We start from the raw sequence: 23,846 nt of genomic DNA on the forward strand, positions 1-23,846 counted from the left end.
AGACAGTGAACAGCATCTGAAGCTGGGTGGTTTTACATATTTGTAGCTTCTTCTCGGGTCTGTATGCTGAAGATTGTGAAGAGACTTCAACCACTTTGTCCAAGGAACTTCTGTTCATCTTCCCACAAGCTGTTCTGGTCATCAAGTCCATGTGACTGCTCTGAAAATGCTTTCCATTAATTTATACATTGTTCATTCACTTGACAAGCATTGAGCAAGTATATAATACATGCTTGGCTGTAGTACAGCTCTTCAGAATGTACTGAGGACAAAAAAAAAAAAAAAAAGATAAACCATGCAAAGATCCCTATTCTTAGGGAGCTTCTGTTCTAGTAGAAGATACACAGACAAGAAGCAAATTAAGTCCATCCTATAGCAGGCTAGAAGGTGCTGAAGGTTGGGAGATAAAATAGACTCCGTGGAATTCTTTGAGTTTTTTAGAATCCAGACTTTGACTCAAGACTCAGAAATCAGATAAAAGTTAGGACGTCATGGGATCTGGCTGATGTGGAACAAAAGGTCTTGAGGTAGAAAAAGAAACTAGTGGACTCCATTTGTTTTTATTTCTACCTTTCCCACAATGGAAGTACCCATTCCTGTTCTTTAATTCTTCCAAAATGGAGATGACACTGGGCACAAAGCAGGAAGCATTGGTTTGAGGGTCATAGTAGGAAATGTTCCAGGCTAATGAAATTACCTTGGTAAAGCTAAGGAATCCTGTAGAGGAGAAGAGAATGCAGTCATCCATCTCCTCTTCTCTCCAACCTCTCCTGCCCTTTTCAGTTCTCAGTGAAGATAGTTTTAGGACACTTGTTGATCCAAGGTAGGAGAATTAAGCTGACAGAGTCAGGGTTCTTGTTTGGTCAACCATTCTTTCCTTGCCCTTGTCCCTCCCTTGTCAGAATTTTAGCTTGTGTTCAAGTTTTATACATTTTTAAACTTAACTTTGTTATTTTTTTCTTCAATTATTCTTTGCTGCAGATTATGTTACTCACAGACCCAGAGATTGAGAGCAGTTTGTTGATCAGCTCAGATGAGGGAGCAACCTATCAAAAGTACCGGCTGAACTTCTACATTCAGAGCCTGCTTTTCCACCCCAAGCAAGAGGACTGGATTCTGGCGTATAGTCAAGACCAAAAGGTGAGCACACCAACCTTGTTAGAAAAAGTGGTGCGTGGTTCTCTGGGAACAGACCTCTAGTTAATCATCTCTACATTTTATTTCCATAATTTTTGTTCTGTACACTAGCCTGAACTCTGTGCCAACAGGATAACAGAAGCAAGGAGGCTCTCAGGTTGCTCCCTTAAACTATGGAAATGTCTGAAACAGCGTGCGGAGTGAAGGTTCAATACTCAGTAAGACAGTGGAGATGTGGTGTTTAACCTGTATGCTTAAGATAGGAGGCGCTGAGCCCCACAAAATTTGACACAGTGTACTTTGCATGTGGACAGTGATGTGTTCTCTGGGTCAGGTGCCCACAGTTTTGTCAGACCCTTAAAGTAGAAGCATAAGCCTGAATGGTTAAGAAGGTTAACAATACTAACTAGGGTTTTGCCAAACAGTGAGTGGAAAAGGGCAGAGGAACACTAATGATGTACGTAGGTAACATTTTTTGGAATCCTGTTGTCTCGGAACTTTCAGTTTGTGTTAAAGCTGAAGAAGAATCACACTTTTTTTTTTTTTTTTTAATGGAAAGCGGCTTTACTAGGAAGACTTGATGATTGCAAGCTAACTTGAACAGCAGAGTTGTGCAAGAAAGGGCTGGAAAATGTCCTTCCTGACATCCTCCAGGACTTAGATTCTATTATATGCACCTTGTTCTTTCCTCAGACCTCTAACCTCAGTCTGGAGCTGAACAAACACAGCTTAGTTTTCTTGAAGTCATTGCTGGGCTCCCAAGTGTTGGCTGTGTGAGCCAACGAGCAGCTGGTGATTGTACATTTTCGCTCTGAAGGTATTTCAGTGGTACACAGGAAGGACATCACATAGAAGAATATCTCGTCATCAGGACAGCCCGTATTCACCCTGGGAAGCAGCTGCACTCCTCAGGACTGGCTCTGGATGCCGCAGCATCACTGTCATGCTGGCATTGCAGAAGACTGGTGCTGGTTGCACTTTCACCTTGTCAGCCCCCTGGAACTGAACCACATTCTCTATAAGACAGTTCTCTTCACTTATACAGTGTGCTTGAGTCCTACCAAGAGAGGAGAAGGATCGGAATTTGACTTAAGAAAGTGTTAGATGCTATTGTGCTGTTGTGTGTGTGGACACATATGTATTTGTCCTGTAAAATGTAATACTATATTATATCTTTTATGCTCTCTACTGCCCATACACACAGACACACACACCCCAGTTACGTATTTTTAAAAGTAGATATAGAGTCTCTACTTTTAATTAATTTACCTTCTTAGGTAGAAGTAAAGCCCCACACAGTAAACAAAATTAAATTAAAATGAAAATAAATAACAAATACATAACAAATGTAATCTTTTCAACTCTGGCCATAAAAATCAAAGGGAAAATAATGAAATATTGTAACACACCTTCTGAAATGCATTGTTCAGTGAAAAGTTGTTCTGAGAATGCTGCTTCGAGGAATCAGGTGTTAAAAATTACAAGTATCTTTTTTTTTTTTTTTTTTTTTTTTTGGACAGGCAGAGTTAGACATTGAGAGAGAGAGAGACAGAGAAAAAGGTCTTCCTTTGCCATTGGTTCACCCTCCAAGTGGCCGCTATAGCTGGTGCACTGCGGCCAGCACACCATGCTGATCTGAAGGCAGGAGCCAGGTGCTTCTCCTGGTCTCCCATGGGGTGCAGGGCCCAAGCACTTGGGCCATCCTCCACTGCACTCCCTGGCCACAGCAGAGAGCTGGCCTGGAAGAGGAGCAACCGGGACAGAATCTGGTGCCCCGAGCGGGACTAGAACCCGGTGTGCTGGCGCCGCAGGTGGAGGATTAGCCAAGTGAGCCGCAGCGCCGGCCAGAAATTACAAGTATTTTTTTCAAAGATTTATTTATTATTTGTTTGAAAGGCAGAGTTACAGAGAGGCAGAGAGAGAGAGAGAGAGAGAGAGATATCTTCCATCCGCTGGTTCACTCCCTATATGGTCTCAACAGCTGGACTGAGGTGATCTGAAGCCAGGAGCTTCTTCCAGATCTCCCATGCGGGTGCAGGAGCACAAGATCTTAGGCCATCTTCTACAGCTTTCCTAGGCCATAGCAGAGAGCTGGATCAAAAGTAGAGCAGCTAGGTCTTGAACCAGCACCCATATGGGATGCTGGCACTGCAGGCAGCGGCTTTACCCACTACACTACGGCACTGGCCCCAGAAACTGCACATATCTAAAGGAATGCTGGTCTCACATGAGTGAGGAGGCTTTTCTAGGGTTCTGTGTGATGTAATACACACGTGTGGGGACCTCCATAGGTGAGGGAGTGGTGTACCCAACTTCCTGAGATCTCCGTGACAGAAGTATTTTGAAAGAAGCAAATTGAAATTCTTGGGATTGGAGTTTTATTCATGCTATGCTTACTGTGAAATGAAACGCACCTTAAACCTTAGAAGCGAATTACAACTGGTAAAGTCCCCCCCCCCCCCCCCACGCACCTTCTTGAGCATCCTGGCTATCCTTTTAGCAGAACGTACATTTTTGTTCCTGGAGTCAAGCCACAGTGCACCTGGTCTAGGATAGCGCAATTAACAGAGGAGAAGCTGAGCAGCGCAGGACACGGTATTAGTGGTTTAATCCACTGGGTTATTGTATTTTACTCGACAGTTGGTTAATTATTTTCTCCTGATGCCAGAGGCACAGCAAAGGCCAGATTTACCTGGCTAAGTGAAAACTGTGCATCTTTGCAATTCTGCTGAGAGGCGGATGCCCCCGAAATGTAACCCTTTGTATCCCAGCACTTCAGGCGGTGCCTTCGGCAGTCTCTATGGCACAGAGAATAACCTGAAGGAGCTAGGTCACCTGAGCTCTGCTGCAGCTCAGCCCCTCACGGTGAACAGTGCTCAATGTTGGCTTCCTTTACCTTAAATGGTGTTTCTAGGTATAGCTATCATGCCAGGGTCTCTTCCAGGGTTTCTTAAAAAAAGCCCAAGTATTAAACTTCATGTCTGTCTTAAAGGCTCTACATTGTAGAGTGTTGGTATAAAATAACTGTATTAGGGAGTTTTCAGTCCGTCTAGAGGCAGAAAATGAAGACATGAGTTCACTAATGGTTGAAGAGTGGTCTAAGAGGCAGTCCTCTCGCTAATCCGAAGCAGATAACAAACAAAGAAGATGGATGCATTTATATGAAACAGAGTTCAAAACTCAGAAGATAGGGATCGAGTATTGTGTTTGCTCTGAAGGTTTTATAAAGTATGTTCACCTGAACCTTCATAAATATAGTTGATTTCTGTTGACAAAGAGCATATTTTTCACAAGAAGAATACTGTGAATAGTATTATAAGTTGAGAAAAAACATATTTATAGTATTGATTTGTTTATTTGTCTGAAGAGGAAATTTGGTAAAGCTAATTACAACATATACATGCACTGATTTTTACAGTTTTTTCTGAAACTAGGAACTTTTGGAAATGCCTCTAGGTTACCAATGCTATTGGTAGTAACAGGTGGCTAAACTGTGGTAACGTGAGGTCACATCAAGGAAACCATTTAGCATGATGTTGCAGGAGGTCTAGCCTCGGATGTTGATGGTCAGGACCAAAAGGTACTTTTTGCAACCACAAGCCAATAAATCCTTTGATCTCAGACCTGGGAGAAGCTTCATTCATCCATTTAAAGTAGGGAGCCAAAGATCTAAAGACTTGAGAGATTAATCAATTTTCTCCAAGAGAAAATCACATGTGAATGTTCTATGAAAGGAATTAAGCCGTACCTGAAATATGGTAGGGTTCCCCTTCCTGGGGGTGATATTTTGAGATAGTTGGACAGAAGCCAGTCTTTCTACTACTGTTTTTGTTTTTCCAAGAGAGAATGAAGAATAAATCGTCCTGGAAAATAAAGATAACCTGTTACTATGAGTGGATCAAAGGAGATTCCTGTGTCTCCAGGCCTGAGTCACAGACTGAGAAGAGGCATTAGCTGGAAGAAAACGGGCTTTAGGAATTACAGGAACCATCAGCTGATGGTGCTGACTGGCAATCTAGCTGAGAGGGGCTGTGGCACTCAGGTGGGTCAGTGGTATGGATATCTTGGCTGACATCATCCTGGGGTCATGGAATGAGATGTAGCTGTGGGCTTCCACAGAGGGTCATGTGTTGCCGTTGATGCCCACTGACTATATTTTCCTAGGAAATAAGAGCTTCCTTTTTTCATTTAAGTGCTGCTTAGGAGTCTTTCTGTGAAAGATGCTGGTGTTGCTGCTGTAGAATTTCCAGCCCAGTGCCAGTACTCACTTTGCTGGCTGCAGTTATGCATCAAATTCTGGTGAACAGAATCCTCCGGTAAACGTGCACCTGTCGTAGAAACACACCTTGGTAGGCTGGCAGCTCTTCGGCTTTCACCTCACAACAGAGGCTTCCAGTTGCCTCTTTCCTTGTTTGCTGTGCGCCCTGTGTCTGTGGCACACTGTCTCTCTCAGAACATGCAGCCACGTTTGTTTCACTCTAATTTGCCTGGCATTTCTTTTTCTTTTCTTAAGTGAATGGGGATTAGGCCCTATGGAGGAGATTGGGTCTTGACCTTCAGAGTAGAGACTGCACAGGCTACAGTGCTGTGCTATGTGTGTCTTCTTGGATTCCTGGGTTCCCAGTAGAGGCTTTTTTGACGTGAGCATTGTGGAAGACTCAAATAAATCTGTGGAGTAGAGTAGCCTTTCGCATCTAAGATAGAGTCTTATTGGCCATCAGTTCCAGTGGAGGCCATTTTTAAAAAATGATAATAATAAATGGCCTTCTCCTCAATCAAATAAATTTTGTGGCTGCATATCCTCAGAATTCACCAACTCAAGATGATTTTATGTAATAGACTTTTTTCTAGAGAGGGAAATATATTTGGGGATGTTCACTATCTAGGTCATTGAAAAGGGAAGAAAATTTAAGAAAGAAAACAGGGAGAGAAAGAGAGAGAGGAAGAGGGAGAAGTAGGAGAAAAAGAGAGGGAGATTTCTAAAATTAGGTCGTGCACTTAAGGAGGCCGAAAAGTCCCAAGATCTACCATCTGTAGCCCTGTAGAGTGGAGAATGAAGAAAACTAGTGGTGTAATGAAGTGCATATCCAAAAAGTTAAGAACTGAGTAGGCTGGGATGCGGAGTAGTAATAGAGTTAATGGGGTCAATCCTGGCTCAAGGTGAGTCCTGATTCAAGTCCAAAGATCCAAGAGCCAGCAGTGTCGTAGGGCAGGACGTGTGAAATGCCCCAGCCCAAAAGGAGAATGAGTTTGTCTTCCTTGGCCTTTTTTTATAGAAAGCTTTTATTTAATAAATATACATTGCGTAAATACAACTTTTGGATTATAGCAGTTCTTCCCCCAATACCCTCCCTCCCTTGTTGGCCTTTTGTTTGATACCTACTCACACTGAAAAAGATGAATCTCATCTACTGATTCAAATGTTAGTAGCTTCTGGAAACACCCTGATTGCACCCAGAAATAATGTCTGCTATCTATCCCTGCAAACCTTAGCCCAGTCAGCTGTCATAAAACCCACCATCTCAGTGGCTCTCAGTAGATCAACACACTTTCAAGTGGGCATGTACAGGCACCACTAGAGTGACTGAAGCAAAAATGAGTGGAGCCTTTTTCCTACTAAAATTCCTTTTTTTTTTTTTTTGAAAGAATTTATTCGTTTACTTGAAAGGTGGAGTTAGAGAGAGGGAGACGCAGAGAGAGAGAGAGAGAGATGTCTTCTATCCACTGGTTCAGTCCCCAAATGGCTACGTGACCAGGGCCAGGCCAGGCTGAGCCAGGAGCTGGGAGCTTCATCTGGGTCTCTCACATGGATGCAGGGGCCCATGCACTTGGGCCATCCTACACTGCTTTCTCAGTCACATTAGCAGGGAGCTGAATCAAACTAGTACCCATTTGGGGTGCCAGCACTGCAGATGGTGGCTTAACCCACTATGCCACAGCCCCAGTCCCCAACTAAAATTCTTAAAGAAGTACCCTAATACTTGGAAGCCCTGTCCTCAGACTTACCCAGTATAGAAATAGGAACTAAACTCCTTGGTCTTTGAAGGATGTTTGTGAGAACAGGCCTTTGGAAATCCCTGGAATTCCCAGAAAAATGAACATTATAGAGACTATAAGAATTCTATTTTCAATGGACAGAGGTATACTATTCATGTAAAGTTCCAACTCTGGTATTTCTTGTAATTGTCTCCATGGATAATATGAAAAGTCCTACCAACATCTTGGCTGCCTTTATTTATTTTATTTCTGTGGCTTGAGGAGTAGGCAGAACATTCTGTCTGTTCTTTGGTTGTTATTTATTCACACTTGGAGATGGAGCAATAGAAGAAAGAGTACACAGTGCTTTCTTCCTTGCTATTTTCCCCTGCTTCCTTGCTTCAGTACAGGAAGCCACCCAAGGAAGGCTGAGCAGCAGGCTGAGTCTGCCAGATTACATCTTTATTTTAATTTGGCAATAAACTAGTGTACAAACTGTGCTATAAAACATTGCCTCTAACAGCATCTCTCAGTCTGTCTTAAACACCTCACTAAACATGATGTGTTGGGAAACATTTGAAATGAGAGAAAACAAAGAGCAGATGTGACTGTAAGAAAAAAAAATGGAGAAAAGTCTAAGAATATGTGTCTTCCCCAGCCTTGCAGACCACACTGAGGCACTGTCCCTTTGAGGGTTTGCGTTGGGGGTGAGGTTGATTTGTAAAGGGGAGAGGACAGTGTTAGGAAATGAAGTGAACACTGCTCACATTCATCCTCCTGAGAAGCTCAGGAGGAAAGGCCATTGCCCTGCTGTCTCAGGTTGCCAGGGTCTACCTGGGCTCGTTCTGGAGAACGGCCGCTGCCACCAGCCAGGAGCAGAGGGACAGCACTCTACAGCTGTGCAGTGTGCTGCTTCCTTCACTACCCTGGTAGGCATCCAGCCATCTAGCCATGACCTCCGTTCCTACACAGACAGGCTAGGGGTGTTGCTGGGCAGTTCAGGCTGCGGGAACTTGGAGAGTAGGTGTTCATTAGAAGTGAGGAGAGATGTCAAGTTCCAGCCTGCATTCATGCCAGAGAGGATGGCAGGGCTGATGTCACCTGTCAGGCCTTTTTTTTTTTTTTTTTTGAGAAGTAATACTTCTTTGTATGTAATATGATATCTTCTTATTTTAAGTGTTTACAACTAACTCACAAACTTAATGAGGAACACTGTTTAAGTCAAATACACCTCATCTGGAGCCTTGTTTAGTTCAAAAATTACCTTTCTCTTTTTCCTCCCATTGTTCCTATAACCTTTGTTGTCCTCCATCTATCAGTTTTACTCTGAGAGATGTTAAGTTATTTCACAGTTTAAAAAAATACACATACAAACAAGTGACCAGTTCTTGGAGGGAGGAGAAAACCTTCATACAGTTTGGAGGGCCGCCTTTTATTTTGTGGCAGTTATAGAATATTTGTGTGTAAATATTAAATAAATATATTGTTTCACTTACTTTGGAATTCTGAGAAACAGCAGTCATGTCAGAAATCTTCATTTCTGGTCTGTAGATTCCAGGAATCATTGTTCATGGTAAAAAACGGGAAATCCTGTCTGTTGACCTCCCTGTTAGCATTTCTGTATAAATGTCAGATACATACAAAACCAAAGCATGGACACCATAAATATTAGCAGTCAGCATTCTCAATATACGTGCAGAATACCTTTCGGTTAAAAATCATGTATTGACAGGAAAATAAAATTGGACCTGTCAATGTGCTTGATAGCCAATGTTAAAATTTTAGAAACTTGTATGTAAGTAAATTTAAAAAATACTTTCAATTTTCTCTCTGTACTAGTCCTGTGATTTTTAATTAAAAACAGTTTCAAAATATGTCCTTAAAAAAATTTATTTGCAGGCAGGAGCTGTGGTATAGTAGGTTAAGCCTCTGCCTGCAGTGCCAGCATCTCATAGGGGTGCCAGTTCAAGTATTAGCTGATCTACTTCCAATCCATCTCCTTGCTTATGGCCTGAGAAAGTAGTAAAAGATGGCCCAAGTCCTTGGGCCCCTGCACCCGAGTGGGAGACCTGGAAGAAGCTCCTGGCTCCTGGCTTTGGATCAGCCCAGCTCAGGCCATTGTGGCCATCTGGGGAGTGAACCAGCAGATGGAAGACCTCTCTCTCTGGATCTCCCTCTCTCTGTAACTCTACCTCTCAAATACTTAAATAAATATTTTTTTAAAATTCCTTTTTTTTCCATTTATAATCACTACTTCCTATTTCTGACTGCACTGTAACAGAGAGGCAATGTTTATCAAGACCGCTTCGAATGCTGGGCATTCCCTGGGAAACAGTGACTGATTAGGGGATAGATGCCAGCATTTCAGAATCTCAGCCACAGTGGTTTCTCACCATTAACAGACAGCAGAGCAAGCTGGTAAGGGTGTCAGTTCTTCACTCCACCAGGCCCTGTCCCTGGCTGCATGACCATCAGTAGGTCACTTCACCAGGTAGTTTTTCAAGTTGTAAGTGGAAGAAGTTATTCTTGCTTCCTGGGACTGTTGGAGGTTGCTGAGATAATGTCTATAAAACACTTGACACAGAGGCTGGCACAGAGAAAATAATACATAGATGCACCCACTATATTATCCAGTGACCTGAGAAGCAGCAGGTCTTACATGCTATGGCAGGAAATAGTCATAGTCTTAGCAAAAGCTGCCTGAATCCAGTGTCTTTCCAATATGGGGATTAATACAGGTACTTTAATGTTAAATGCTTTTATAGTCACTCACTGGACGATACCATGCAACAAGGAAGAGCTGATGTTCTTCGCCTGGAAAATATTATTGATCGTAGTAATGGTAACCCATTAAATGTTGAAATATTTATCTTTGTAGCCATTCTATTCGTGTTTGAATAGGCCCAGCAGTGTCTTAATGTCAAAAGGGTAAGATTGAGATAAAAAAACAAATGGATCATTGAAATTCAAGCCCCTTGAGATATTCAAATGATTTTTGCACAGCCACAAACACTTAGGAAACTGATATCCACCTAATGCTTTCACGGTTCCCCAAGGCACTGCATTAAGTAAAAAAGGCACTCTGTTATTTATAAGAAATACGGTGATCATTATATACCATGCTGGTTTGGCAGGATTTCCATGTGCTTGAAATTTCCCAATGTCAGAGCTGATTTCTAATCTTATGAATATGTAAATAATTTAAATATCCAAGTACAAAACTGGCAATTAGAGTGGAAACCAGGGATCTTGCTAAATGTCAACCCCAATGCTTGTTTATAAAACAAATTCTCAAGCTGAAATGCCATCATATGCAAACAAGAAAGGCCTGCATTCAACTTAGAGACCATGTTTAAATAGCTTGTATCATTATTTTTCAATTGCTACCTGCAACAATTTGATCTGCCAGTTCCTAACAATTTGAAAGAAATGCGCTTTAAGAATAAGGAGAAATGCACATTTAAAAATAAGTGATTGGGATTAAGTTTTAAATAGGCACAATTATACTATTAGGTGGCTATTTAGGCTTTGAAGTGAGCTATATGTTTGTATGTATAACTTTTTAGCCCACTCTTGATCTGTTCTATGCCACCAACACTTGTCTTTTAGAAATCGTAAAGCCAAGATTCTACCTTATCATTTTCTTATGTACCTCCAGACCTGAATTCAACAGGAAGTGTCCACATATCAAACTGGCCCATGGTCAAGTCCTGACCCCTCTTTTCCAGCCAGCTCTAGTTCCGTATGTCTAATTTCCCAAGCCTCAAAGTACCAAGTCCAATTTTGGGACTTGTGACAGACTTCAGTGACAGCTGAGGAATGGCCAGTGACAGATTTGATAAATCCTGCCACAGGAGAGATTGATGAAGCCAACAACATGCCATCATTTCTGCTCACTCTTCATCAGCAAAGCCTGAATGTTCAGCCTTGGTGCTGTTGAGTTTTGACCTTGTTGGTACTTGGATCCAGTCCACTTTAGTTACCCAGAAGTTTTGGTAGGATTGCGATTATACAACCTGGTCCCACACTCCATTTGTACTCACAGCTCCTGCTTTGCTTTCCTTCATGCATCACAGCTAAACTGAGTCTCGTACTGTTGGCCAAAGAATCACAAAAACACCAGTTTGAGCCTTGCTGCTGTTTAGTTGCTTAGAGTGATGCATTCCCCCAGAATACTTTTTCTCCATGTTTATGTTCTAAGAAATTTCAATTGTATTCAAAGGCCCACATTGAAAACCTTTAAAAATTCCCTAAATCTTCTCTCCTACACAGTCTGTGCTAACACGGAACCAAATACTGCACATTGCTATTCCTTGTTTGTGATATCTGTGACAAGCTAGCTGTTTCTTTGAAAACCTTACATCTGTCGGGACAGGGAAAGGGCGTAGATTCTGGGATGGTCATCATGGTTCCTTCCTCTGCACTAAGCAGCCAAGATGAAGATTCTTCAGCTCTTAGTAAAGTTTTGTGGGATCATTTTGGGTATTGCAGAGTTTGGTTTCCCGTTAGCCTGAGTTCTGGCCCCCTCCTGTGTGCTGGAACCTAAACGTAAGAACACCTTCTGAAGACCATGTGTTTCTCTGGACTGATTCTTTCTTCCTATGGAGGCTGGTAGAGAAAAAGAGCTTAATGCTTGCAATGCCTTAGGCCTAGCATTAGGAATTTATTTGAAGTCCTTAAGGTACCATCTCTTTCTTGCTAAAAGAATGCAGGAACAGCAGTGAGAACTGGAGAGCCATGAGGTGGATGAGTGCTTTGTACTGAAGCCATCCCCAGGGCTGTATTAGGATGAGGCAAATAAATAGAACTGGCAGGGTTTTCTGTCAGCCTTTTCAAGAAATGCAATTTGCAGGCCCCCTGCTTCCTAAATGTTAAGGGCAGAGAAGGAAAGAGGAGTGAGCAGGCAAGCTTGAAAACAGCTGACAGCAGGAAGTGCTCCACCACCTGGAGACCTCTGGAGGAGCCTTTGTGGAGGATACCCAGGAAGGAGCTCCCAACCCAGGCACAGAAGTCCTACTGGGAAGTTTTGTGGTGAACAGCATCTGATTCCATCAACCAGAGACTTAAGTCATATTATCACAATGCTTAGCTTCTGTGGCATTGTTCTCGCTCCAGTTTCTATTGGAATTCATGGCTTCCCATCAATTTCCTAGCTGCAAAAGAAAATTCATAATACTTATATATGTCTGGCTGACAATCTGAAAAGAAAGGATACCTTCATCCAAGTTAGGAATACAAAAAAGACTTTTCCGAGATAAGGACAGTTGTGCAGTTTTGCGTTAGCACAAGGAAACTGAATTTCTCATCTACTAGTAGAAAGATAGCATTCTTCTAGGAATTCAATTAACATGTGAGTGATTAGAAGTTTTGTGCAGCAGTTAGGTCACGGCTTGGGTTGTCTGCAGGCTGTATTGCAGTTCCATGGCTTTAATCCCAACTCTACTTTCCATTCCAGCTTCCTGATCATGCACACAGGAGGCAACACATAAAGATTTAGGTGGTTGGATCCTTGCCATCCATGCAGGAGACCTGGGTTGAGTTCCTGTTCTTGGCTTTGGCCTGATCTGTCTTTCATTGTTGAGGGCATTGGGAGAGTGAACCAGTTGATGGGAGATCTCTCTCTCTCTGTCTCTCTGTCTCTCTCTTTCCGATTCTTTGCCTTTCAAATAAAATTAAATAAATAAATAAATATTTTAAAAAGAGATAAGATCAAAGAGACACAGGATTTCTTTTTACCTTCATTCTCTCACCTCACTTTTTTTTTTTTTAATTTACTTTATTTATTTGAAAGTCAGAATTAGAGAGAAACAGAGAGATCTTCCATCTGCTGGTTCCCTCCCCAGATGGCCACGGCTGGGCCAGACTGAAGCTAGGAGCTTCTTCTGGGTCTTTCATGTGGGTGCAGGTACAGGGAGCTGGATTGGAAGTGAGGCACTCAGGACTTGAACTGACACCATTATGGGTTGCTGGTGTCACAGGTGGTAGTTTTATCTGCGACACCACAACTCCAGCTCCTCTCACTGCATCTTAATCTACTCTGCATTAGGAAATCCCATTCCTGAGCAAAGCCAACGCATGACATTCTTTCCCACCCCAAGTATTCCTCTCTTACCCCTTGCCTGGTGTCCAGCATCCAACTTGCAGCTTCGCAGTCATCATGATGAGGGTGACAGAGATGCTTGACAGTTGGTTAAACACTCAATAACAAAACTAACTCTTGGAATCGCATCCTTCACAATTAAGTGTATTTTTGTCTGTACTCTTCTTGGAGCAGACAAAGGCAGATGACAGGAAAAGAAGCCTAGGTGAGAGACTTGGGAAAAAATCCTTTAGAAGAGGAGAGCAGCAGGAAGAAGTATTGACAGCCCCAGACCAGCATAATGACCAGGAGGAGGATTAGGCCCTGAAGCTGCAAATAGATCTTGAACACAGAGGAGTGTTGGGGTTGTGCTCGTTATATCCTATTCATGAAGGAAGAGAAGAGGGTTCAGATATTTGAGACAGAAAGAATTTTCCACCTTGCTTTCTTAGTTACCCAGAATCTTTCCTAAAATTTCTGCTCCTTTAATTCTTCTCCCTTATTTTGCAGAATGCAAACAAAACTCTAAGAATCGCATTGGTGGTGTGTGACAGAGGATTCATCATTGAATACTGCCCTCCGTAATGTAGTGCAAATACGCTTTCTTCCTCTCCCTCATCTTTCTCCGTTCGGTGGGGCTAGAGAGAGGCTGTTGCTTTCTCGGATGTGACAGATAGTAATGATAGTTCTTGGTTCTGTGTTCTGATGGTCAGAAGAAACCTTGGAGCTGGAGACAGGCAGGGAGGGAAATAAATCTTATTTAGGTGCTGCCAACACTATGAAATTTATTAAAGGACATTGACTCATTGTTCACAAAAAGCTGAGATGGAGTCAGTGGGTAAACTGCTTTGATACCATTCCCAACTTTGCTGTCAGGGTCTGTAGGTTTAATTAACACGTTAACTGGAACAGCTCTGAGTTGTTTTCTTCTTTTTTTGGTATAACACAAGGCTGGACAATTAAATTCTTGCAGGAGAATGTGTTTGAAGTAGTAGGTGGCATATGTAGAGACGTTTTGTCTAGGGGTGAATATGTAGGGCCCTGCTGGCAAATCCTTGGAAATTTCAAATGTAATGACATTTGTGAAGTTTGTTGTTGTTTGTTTGTTTTTTAGATTTATTTGAAGAGCAGAGTTATGGAGGGAGGGTCAGAGAGATCTTCCATCCTCTGGTTTATTCCCCAAATGTCTACAATTGCAGGAGCTGAGCCGATCCGAAGCCAGGAACCAGGAGCTTCTTCTCCCATATGGGTGTAGGAGCCCAAAGGACTTGGACCATCTTATAATGCTTTCCCAAGCACATTAGAAGGTAGCTGGATCCAAAGTGGAGCAGCCAGGACTTGAACCGGTACCTGTATGGGATGCTGGCACTGCAGGCAGCTTAACCTACTATGCCACAGTGCCGGCCCTGTGAAGTGAAGTTGTTTGTTAAGGTACAGGCCTCTAGCTATAGATCAAGAAAAGCAAAAAGTGCTTCTCTGATAAACTGTCTTCATCCTATCATTGGAGACTCTGAGTTCCTTACTATGTGAATTCATGATGAGGGGATTTGTATGGTATAAAATTAGTACTTGTTTCTTTGGTTACATACTATGTTCTAGGAACCAATAGATGTAGAAGTATAGAATTCCTAACATCTCAAAACTTCGCACTTTCATAAAACAGGCAGAGAGTATTAGGTATTCCAGCATGATATATTTATAAAGGAGTTCCTGCCTTGCGTTATTAGAGGACTCTCTCGAAACATTACCAAGAAAATTAAATATAAGTATGTAGCCTGTGATTTGACAACATCTGTTACTGTACTGTGTTTCTCTGGAGATGAGTCTAGTGGGAATTGTAGGAGTAAGGGAAGGTTCATAGAGGAAGTAACCTTTGATCTTTGTCTAAAAAGTAGGTTGGCACTGAAGTAGGCACGTCTTGAAGCAACCTCCGCCAGAGTAGGTACGTCAGTGAAGGCATACCCAAGATAATGCCCCTGACCGTGAGTGGAAGAGCAAGAAGGCCAGCCCACCAAGACCAAAGGGAACCTTTCCAGAGGTGGAATGGAGCTGAGGAAGACAGGCTTGATTTAGTTTGTGTGCCCATTGCTCCAGGGGCCTCTAGGTGCTCACAAATAACACAGCAGCCCTTTGAAGAAATAAACAAATGGCAAGGGACACACCTGACTGGGTTGCAGATTCTGAATGCCAGCCTAAGGGATAAATTTACAAAGACAGAGAGAAACAACAAAACGGAACACAGATACTAGCACCAAAGGATTCCTCACAGAGATGAATTCTCTATAGGAGCAGCAATGGCAATCCCTTGGTCTGACATGAGCTCTTAGAATTTATGTATGATTCTTGCAGGGTATATGTGAGTGCAGCCTTCATACACAGAATTATCATTATGGTTTCATACTGCCCTCATTCTGTTACATGTGCACTGATCTTTCTATATGAATATAGATTTGCACGCATTCATGGATATATGTGCAAAAGCACATGACAGTGGACTGAACTCTGTTCCCTTTAAGCTGATACAAAAAGTGTAGTTCTGGGTCTAAAAGGAGATAAGACTGGGAGAAATAGAATCCAATCCCAGATTGGGGGCTTGCTGTTATACAAGACTGTGTGTTAAAATGCAAGGTGTTCAGGAAGTGTTAGGGAACAGCAGCCCGGCATACACATGAGTTAAGGAGTGGATTGTGCTATCCCCTGCTGCCTCCCCTTCTTTCCTTGGCACTCTTAAAATATACCCAACATGAAATGTACCCGGGAAATCTTTCTCCCTCAGGCATGTTGGGCAAAGAAAAAATAATTTAAAAAATTTTAGAAAGAAAAAGCAATTGTTTCTCCTTGGCTGGATGCTCAAATGCTGTGTAGTTGCAGCCAATTGAGCTGTATACTTTGGTTGCTAGATATTTTAGGTTTTTTTTTCTTTTTTTTTTTGGTTTCAGTACATGTTTTAGTAAAATGGACACAATGTCATAGCAAGTTCTCTCAAGCGTCAGTAAACACTCACTTGAGTTGAATTCTTCTCTGGTCATGCCTGGTGCTTCTGCAGCTTTGGTGAGTTATTTGACGCCTCACTGAATGTTGTGGCTGAATATAAAGAGAAAAAGAGTGGTACTCGATGTGACGTGACTCGCCGTCCATTCACTGTGGGAGTTGGCAATTGTGATGGTAGACTATTGAGGGACAAGTGAATGAATTATTGACCAAGCATATAAAATGAAAAGAAATGACTTGATGTTTTTCAAATCAGTAACCTAATGCCTTTTGGTTATCACAGTGCCTAGCTTCATATTCTGGATGTCCTCAAAGGACACTCTTGGAGGCAGAAGATGTCATTTAGCAGAGACCTCTAGGGTTGACAAGGAGCAATGAAGAACAGGACAGAAGAGCAAGAAGGCATTTAGGGGATGTAGGGAAGTGGAGGGCAAATTCCTATCTCATCAACAGTGAGTCTGTGCATTTGATCTTGGAGAGAAGTAAAACTGTGTAACTAATGGGTTTGAAATCTTACGAGCTGTGTAGACATTTGATAAATAACCACAATCACTTCCTATATCTCAGCAATGGTGTATAGATTCAGATCATGCATGCAAAACACTTGGTTTATACTAAGAGCTTAGTTGGTGTAGACGGCTGTTTCATAATCTGAAGTTCCTTGGGTTCCTGTTATAAAGAGCAGCGCTGGCTCCTTCTTGCCTGCGGCATCACTTCCCATCCCCTTTCCTCTCTATTCAAAGCCCTTTCCAAGTTGCCTTCATCATGTGCATCCGAACTTACTTAGCTGAGGCAGGCTTGTTCATTTCCTGGCCCTGCCTGTCTCGCCACTTGGAACTGTGCTCTTCTGTTTCTGAAGTGTGCTACTTTTGTCAATCTGAACGCTGTCGTCTGTCCAGGTCCCCGCTGATCCTCCACATCTGTGAAGCTTCCCTGCTTGCCTCCTGAGCCCTGAGCATTCCTGTGCTGCTAGCTGCCCTGTGCTTTCACCATTTGTTTTTCATTGTGCAGGTTATATCCTCTACTTCTTGTAGATGCAGATTATACACCTTACATTTCCCACAGTTCTCTGCAAGTGCTAGGTCAAGTCAGACGGCTGACTTTTATCACCAGGTGGCACAGAGTATGAATTCCAGTTCATTCTGTTGCTGACGTGACGTGATTTTCAACAAGTCCTCAACGGTACAATGGGAATATTAGCATCCACCTTGCAGTATTTATGTGAGGAATTGAGACAGTGTATATGTGGTTTATTTCTGAGAAATGACAGGTATTCAATAAGTGGTACTACTGTTACTGATTTAGAGAAGTGATTCTGTGCATTCAGTGTACCATAGAGCCTGGATGATGAGAACTTTCTCTTCTTTTCAGTTATACAGCTCTGCTGAATTTGGGAGAAGATGGCAGCTTATCCAGGAAGGGGTTGTACCCAACAGGTTTTACTGGTAAGTCTCACCTTATCTTACAGCACAGAAGACACCACCTAGGAATGAGCACTGGCGTCTCTTTATCCCAGGCTCTCACATCAGGTCTGTTCTTATTGGCACGTGTACACCTCCCCACAAGTCAGGATGTGACACTGGAGTAGTAATCATTTTAACGGGATGTTAAATGTTGCCCCACAAGTTCCTTAACAAATCTAAAGTGGATTATTGAGGTTAGTAAACAGTAGAAGTTTTTTAAGTGGTGACTTGTATATTTTGATGGAACTTTAAAATGGTCATTTTTTAAAAAAAATTGTGTTTTTTATTACTGAAGGCATCTGATACACATATATTAATTATATATCCAAATGAAGGTTTTCAGTACAGATATGTCAGCCTTGTTTAGTGTAAAAGTAGTTTTTTCCCATCCCCCAATCCTGATTTCAGTTCTAGATATTTCCCGTGCCATATGGAACACAACCAGTATTCCTAATGTTTTACTTATCATACCAGAAATCTGTGTGTGTGTGTGTGGGGGGGTCTCACTTTGTTCAGACTGCTTTTAACACTGAGTTGCATGAACAGTGGACATCTTGGCAATTCTGGAGACTGGGAAGTTCAAGGTGCTAGAAGATTTGGTAATGGTGAGGACCCTTGTCCTGACTTGCAGATGGCTGCTTCTGTCTGTGTCCTCACGTGGTAGGAAAGGAGAGGGCACTTAGTTTTCTTTTCCTATTATACGGATACCAGTACCGTATACCAGTCATGGCAGCATTTAACCCTAAGTACACCTGAAAGGCCTCACGTACACATAGCTTCACAACCCTGGGAGTTAAGGTTTTAACATACGAATTTGGGAGAACACAAGCTTTCAATATATAACATACATAGATACAGATATTTTCATTTGCATAAATATTAGTTATACACACTGAAGGCAACTCAGTTAACTATGCATATATTGGAGTCTTCTAAATGTTCCTGGAAAATAAATATTATGAAAAAACTGCAAATGTCAAAAAACTTTGTACCAAAAACCTGGAGCTGCTGTTTGACCTAGTAGTTACTATGCCCATTAAGACAGGACATCCAGTATGAGAGTGCCTGGATCCAAGTCCAAGCGCCAACTTGTGTCTGGATTCCTGGTAAGGCAAGTCTAAGGAGGCAGCAGGCAATGGTGCAGGTGTTTGTGTGCCTACCACCCATATGGGAGACCTGGATTGAGTTCCCAGCTTCTGGCTTCAGCTTGGCCCAGACTTGACCCAACCCTGACCATTGCAGGCATCTGGGGAATGAGCCAGCAGATGACAGATCTCTCTATCTCTGCCGGTCTGTCTTCTCTGCCTCTGTCTTTTTCTGTCTCCAAGCTAATTAAAATATTTAAAAATTTTTCTAAACCAAGATAAATGTCTTTCAATTATATTTGCCATAGAATTTTAGAAATACTCATCTCATTTTAAGATAACTACATATCATCTTACTCTAAGAACACAGAATGGAGATAAATATTACACTTAAAAACTATCAAAGAAAGATGTACTATTCTCTGAAGGGAGGAGAGAACTTCCACTTTGCTTATGGACTTGTCTAAATACTGAAAGAGTTTGTGGATTCAAAAGGCTTCCGTGGCCTAGGCAGCTCATGTCAAGAGCCTCTGGTGGTCACTGATGTTATACGTAAGAGTATTAATTGCTAAATTAACAATAGGAGTCACTGTGTACTAACTTCCCATGCAGGACTTCTCTCCTCAGTGAGCTGTGTTATGAGAGTTAACTGTAAAACTTGTTTTCAAACAGTTTCTTTGTGTGTGTGTGTGTGTGTGTGTGCAAATTGTTGAAATCTTTACTTAGTATAGAGTTGATCTTCTGTGTATAAAGTTAATTGAAAATGAATCTTAATGGAGAATGGGACTTGGAAGGAGAGGGAGGAGGAGAAAGAGTAGGAGTATGGGTGGAAGATTCCTAAAGTTGTACTTATGAAATTTGTATTCATTAAATAAAAGGTTTCTTTGAGAAATATAAAAAGAACTGTTTATGAAGGTACTTTAAACAGTTCGTGAAAAATGGAATTAGAAGATAAATTTATTTTACTGTAAAATTTTTTGAAATCCTTGTATAGTTTTTTGATTATATGTATTTCCATGAACTTTTTGAAGACTCCTCATTTGCTGGGATGTGTCTAAGAGAAATATAGGGGAGAGAGAGAAAGAGGGAGGAGTAGGAGAGAAGAAAGGATAGAGAAAAAAATAGGCAAAGAAAATAATATCCTTTTTTTTAAGCATCTCAGCCCACACTGCTAATTAAGCACGAGATGACCTCTGTCCATGGAATGGGTGGCTAAAATTGAAAAGAAGGGAGTTTCAAAAGTCTTACATTCTAGCTTTAAATAAGAACAAAGCATGGGGTCAGCATTATGGCACAGCAGGTTCAGCTACCGCTTGGGATGCCAGCATCCCGTATGTGAGTGCCGATTTGAGCCCAGCTGCTCCGCATCTGATCCAGCCTTCTGCTAATGCACCTGGGAAGCAACAGAGGCTGGCACAACTGTTGGAGACTTTCCCATCTGTGAGGGAGACCTGGATGGAATTCTGAGCTCCTGGCTGTGGGCTGGCCACTGCTGCTATCATCTGGGGAGTAGACCAGCAGATGGAAGCTAGCTTTCTTCTCTCTCTCTCTCTGTAGCTCTGCCTTTCATGTTGCTGAAAATATGTGAACATTAAAGAAAAGAACAAAGTAGGGAACATTCTCATGTGATTTTGGTGTTACTTCTCAATACCTTTTGAATTTACTTCATAATCTCTAGCAAGACATTGTATTTTACCTTGCTCTAATTTATCTAAACTGCCTAAGGAAAAGGTATTTAGACCATTTCCAGATTTTTGCTACAAGGAAGTAGCTGAGACAATGGCTTAAATTACCCTTATTCAAGTCATTCAGAATGATCAGGACAGTGAGCCTCTGGCAGCCAATTAACATCTTGCAACTGGGGTAGTGAACATTCTTCCCCTTTGGCTGCTGTTATGGTGCAGTGGGTTAAGCCACTGCTTGTGATGCCAGCGTCCCATATCAGAGCGCTGGTGCAAGTCTCCACTACTCTGCCTCTGATCCAGCTTCCTTTGAATGTACCTGGGAAGGCAATGGAAGATGACTCAGTTATTTGGGACCCTGCCACCCACATGGGAGATCAGAATGAAGTTCTTGGCTCCTGGCTTCAGTCTGGACCAGGTCTTGCTCTTGTGTATGTTTGAGGAGTGAACCAGTGGATGGAAGTTCTGTCTTTCTCTCTGTCTCTCCCACTCTCTCTCTGCTACTCTGCTTTTCAATAAATAAATCTCTTTTTTTTCCAAAGTGTGTTGCCTTTACCCCTCTTCATATCACATTGCCTCTTACCAGCCTTTGGACTTAGATGCAGAACAGATCTCCAAGGCACATAATAGCTCCCCACCTCTTACTTTCATATGAACTTCTAAGAGGAATGCATTTTATCTTTCTCATTTTCAAACACTGCCCTAAAACCCCTGCGGGAGTTGAAAGCTAGGAAGTATGTTAGAGAAATCTCTGGAAAAGCTGGTGAAAGTGCCTGAAAAAGTTAAAGACAAGCCATTTGCAAACAAACTGGCTCCAAGATAATATATAAAGACTTCAATATGGAATGATACCAATTTCCCCTATCATAATGAGACTTTTATAATTAAGAACCTTGCATAGATGCTTATTTACCTCCTTTCTCTTTCTGCTCCTGCTCAGGGAAAGACTTCAGCGTTGCTTTCAGAATCCAAATTAATGTCTCTTATCTCCAGGAATTCACCTGTGGCTTTCCTTTGCCTTCGCTTCTGTGGTCAGCACTCTTTCCCCTTACTCATTTTGTCTTTTACTTATGAGACCTCTTTGTCTCTGCATGTTTTCTCTACAAATTATCAAGCTAGTTTTGGGAAGAAGATGAGCCACTTATTTTTTTCCAGTTCTTTTCTTCATGCTGTAAGTGCATAGAAAGGCTTTGGAATCTCAACAAGTGAAGTCCTCCCATATAGACCTCTTACTTTATCATGGAAACAGACCTTGTGTTTTGCCAATGAGAAAGTTATGGGAAGCAAATCATTCCTTGCATTCTGTTTCCGAATGACTACAATTATCTGCCCATGGTACCTAGAACTAGATAGACAGTAGAAGATTGCAATTCAGAGACTGCAGAAGCTTGTTCCTATATCAATAGATACAAAGAAAGGCATTGGCTAAAAGGAGGGACAAGGAAAAAAGGTTGAGATGAGAATATTTCCCTTGAAGAGGAACATGATTCCCACTATTTTCCAGGTCACTGGACCTGTTGTTTACACTTGACACTTTTACAAGGTGAATTGACCTCAGCCCTCCTTCAGCCATTGATAATTACCATCCTTTCTTATCTACTCCTTGAAGAGTGGTGCAAACTTGATTAGCAAAGCCCTTGCTACCCAGTGTCATGAAATTATTATCTTTATAAGCCTGACACATTGCTATGTGTGTGAGTTCTAATTAATCTCTCTGTTAAGTAAAATAAATAAAACTTCCTCTGTTTGTCTTTGGAAACAGGAAAACACATCTTCCCAATTCAATCCCTAACAGCATAAAAAGGACTATTCAAATTTAAGGCATTTATTCCTTATGGATTCCTTCCAAAGTAAGTTTTTTGCAGTTATCACTAATAGCTGGGGGATCTATGGGACAGGGAGGTTAAATAATTTTGCCAAGGTCACACAGCTGGAATGTGCCAGAGCCAGGATTCAAATGAGGACTATCTTCAAAGTCCAAGCTTTACTAAATCAATGAAGGCTGTTGCTTCCCTGTATGTTGGCCTTGTTTTCTGGGTTGTGTTGTGAGCCCTAGAAATCCAGCCTGCAAGGCAGATGAAAGGCGAAATTCCAAGGCTCTGTGGCCACTGTGCCTGCCTGACTGTCTTTATACCTGGGCTTTGCAAAAGGACCCCCCGGGTGCTTCAAGCTTGGTTGTTTTGTACTACTGAAGGGACAAAACTTTATAGATTACATAGTTCCCTTGGTGTTGATGAAAGTCTCTTGATCCCTGCCTGTAAAGTGTGTGCTTTCTGACTCTGAGAAACTTCTTGCAGCTGGCTGCAAAGTTGTTAATCAGAACAATAATTATCAGACTCACTCCTGGAAATACATGTCACAAATTACATAGGAACCATGAGGCTAGCTATGATTGTTAAGCACACTTAATTACAAAAAACCCTCTTTAAACATTTATGCTTGGGGCTTGGCTGTGGGGATGCGAATGGGACTCAGAGATACTTTTTAAATTCAATTGTTAAATGACCATAGGTAAGAAAGAGGCTTTTCCATGGAGAAAAGGTACAAATTAACTCATATCTTTTCCTGATCACCTAGCACACTTGAGAATTATCTTTATATTTGGTGGCAATAGTCATACTATCCATGGAAGCAATCAGTGGCAATTGTAGAATAATTATAGAAAATAACTTCTTATTATTTTACACTCAGTTCTGTTAATATTACTGTAACTATCAGAAGTATGAACTTTCCTTCAAGGAGCTCATATTGCTTCCAAAACTGATTTACATCCATAAGATATCATACAAGACACATATTAGACAATATTACCATTAATGAATAGATGTCCTTTTTATTTAACAGCAATAGCAGTCTTGTTCTTTCTGCTTTGGAGAAGCAGTACATCCTGGAGCTTCAGGGGCTGAGGGATTCTGAGGTCTAAGTTCCACATTTGCCATGCACTGAGTAAGGGATTATGAGGAAAGTTACATAACTTCTGTGGGTCTCTGTTTTTTTCTGCTGTAAAATAATTAATACCTACTTTGTTAAATTACATGCTTCTTGTGTATTGGTTACATACCTGTTGCTGTTGCCTGAGACTTTTTTTTAAAATATTTTTATTTATTTATTTGACAGGTAGAGTTACAGACAGTGAGAGAGAAAGAGAGAGAAAGAGAGAGAGAGAGAAAGATCTTTCTTCTGTTGGTTCACTCCCCAAATGGCCGGCACGGCCGGAGCTATGCCAATCTGAAGTCAAGAGCCAGGAGCTTCTTCCTGGTCTCCCATGCGGGTACAGGGCCCAAGGACTTGGGCCATCCTCCACTGCCTTCCCAGGCCACAGCAGAGAGCTGGACTGGAAGAGGAGCAACCGGGACTAAAACCCGGTGCCTATATGGGATGCCGGCTCTGCAGGTGGAAGATTAACCTAGTGCGCCACGGCGCCGGCCCCGCC

General features: G+C 41.9%; 1 protein-coding gene across 7 annotated transcripts in view; it reads left to right on the top strand.

The window, feature by feature from the left end:
- SORCS1 (sortilin related VPS10 domain containing receptor 1) overlaps positions 1 to 23,846 on the top strand; it is a 574,197-nt gene that overhangs the window by 368,459 nt on the left and 181,892 nt on the right. For all 7 annotated transcript variants that reach the window (XM_070057266.1, XM_051824149.2, XM_051824151.2 and 4 more), the window contains exons 4-5: positions 982 to 1,140; positions 17,555 to 17,628. In XM_070057266.1, coding sequence (XP_069913367.1) covers positions 982 to 1,140; positions 17,555 to 17,628 — 233 coding nt within the window. The remainder of the gene's footprint in view (positions 1 to 981; positions 1,141 to 17,554; positions 17,629 to 23,846) is intronic.

Source organism: Oryctolagus cuniculus, chromosome 15 (assembly GCF_964237555.1).
Source record: "Oryctolagus cuniculus chromosome 15, mOryCun1.1, whole genome shotgun sequence".
NCBI lineage: Eukaryota > Metazoa > Chordata > Mammalia > Lagomorpha > Leporidae > Oryctolagus > Oryctolagus cuniculus.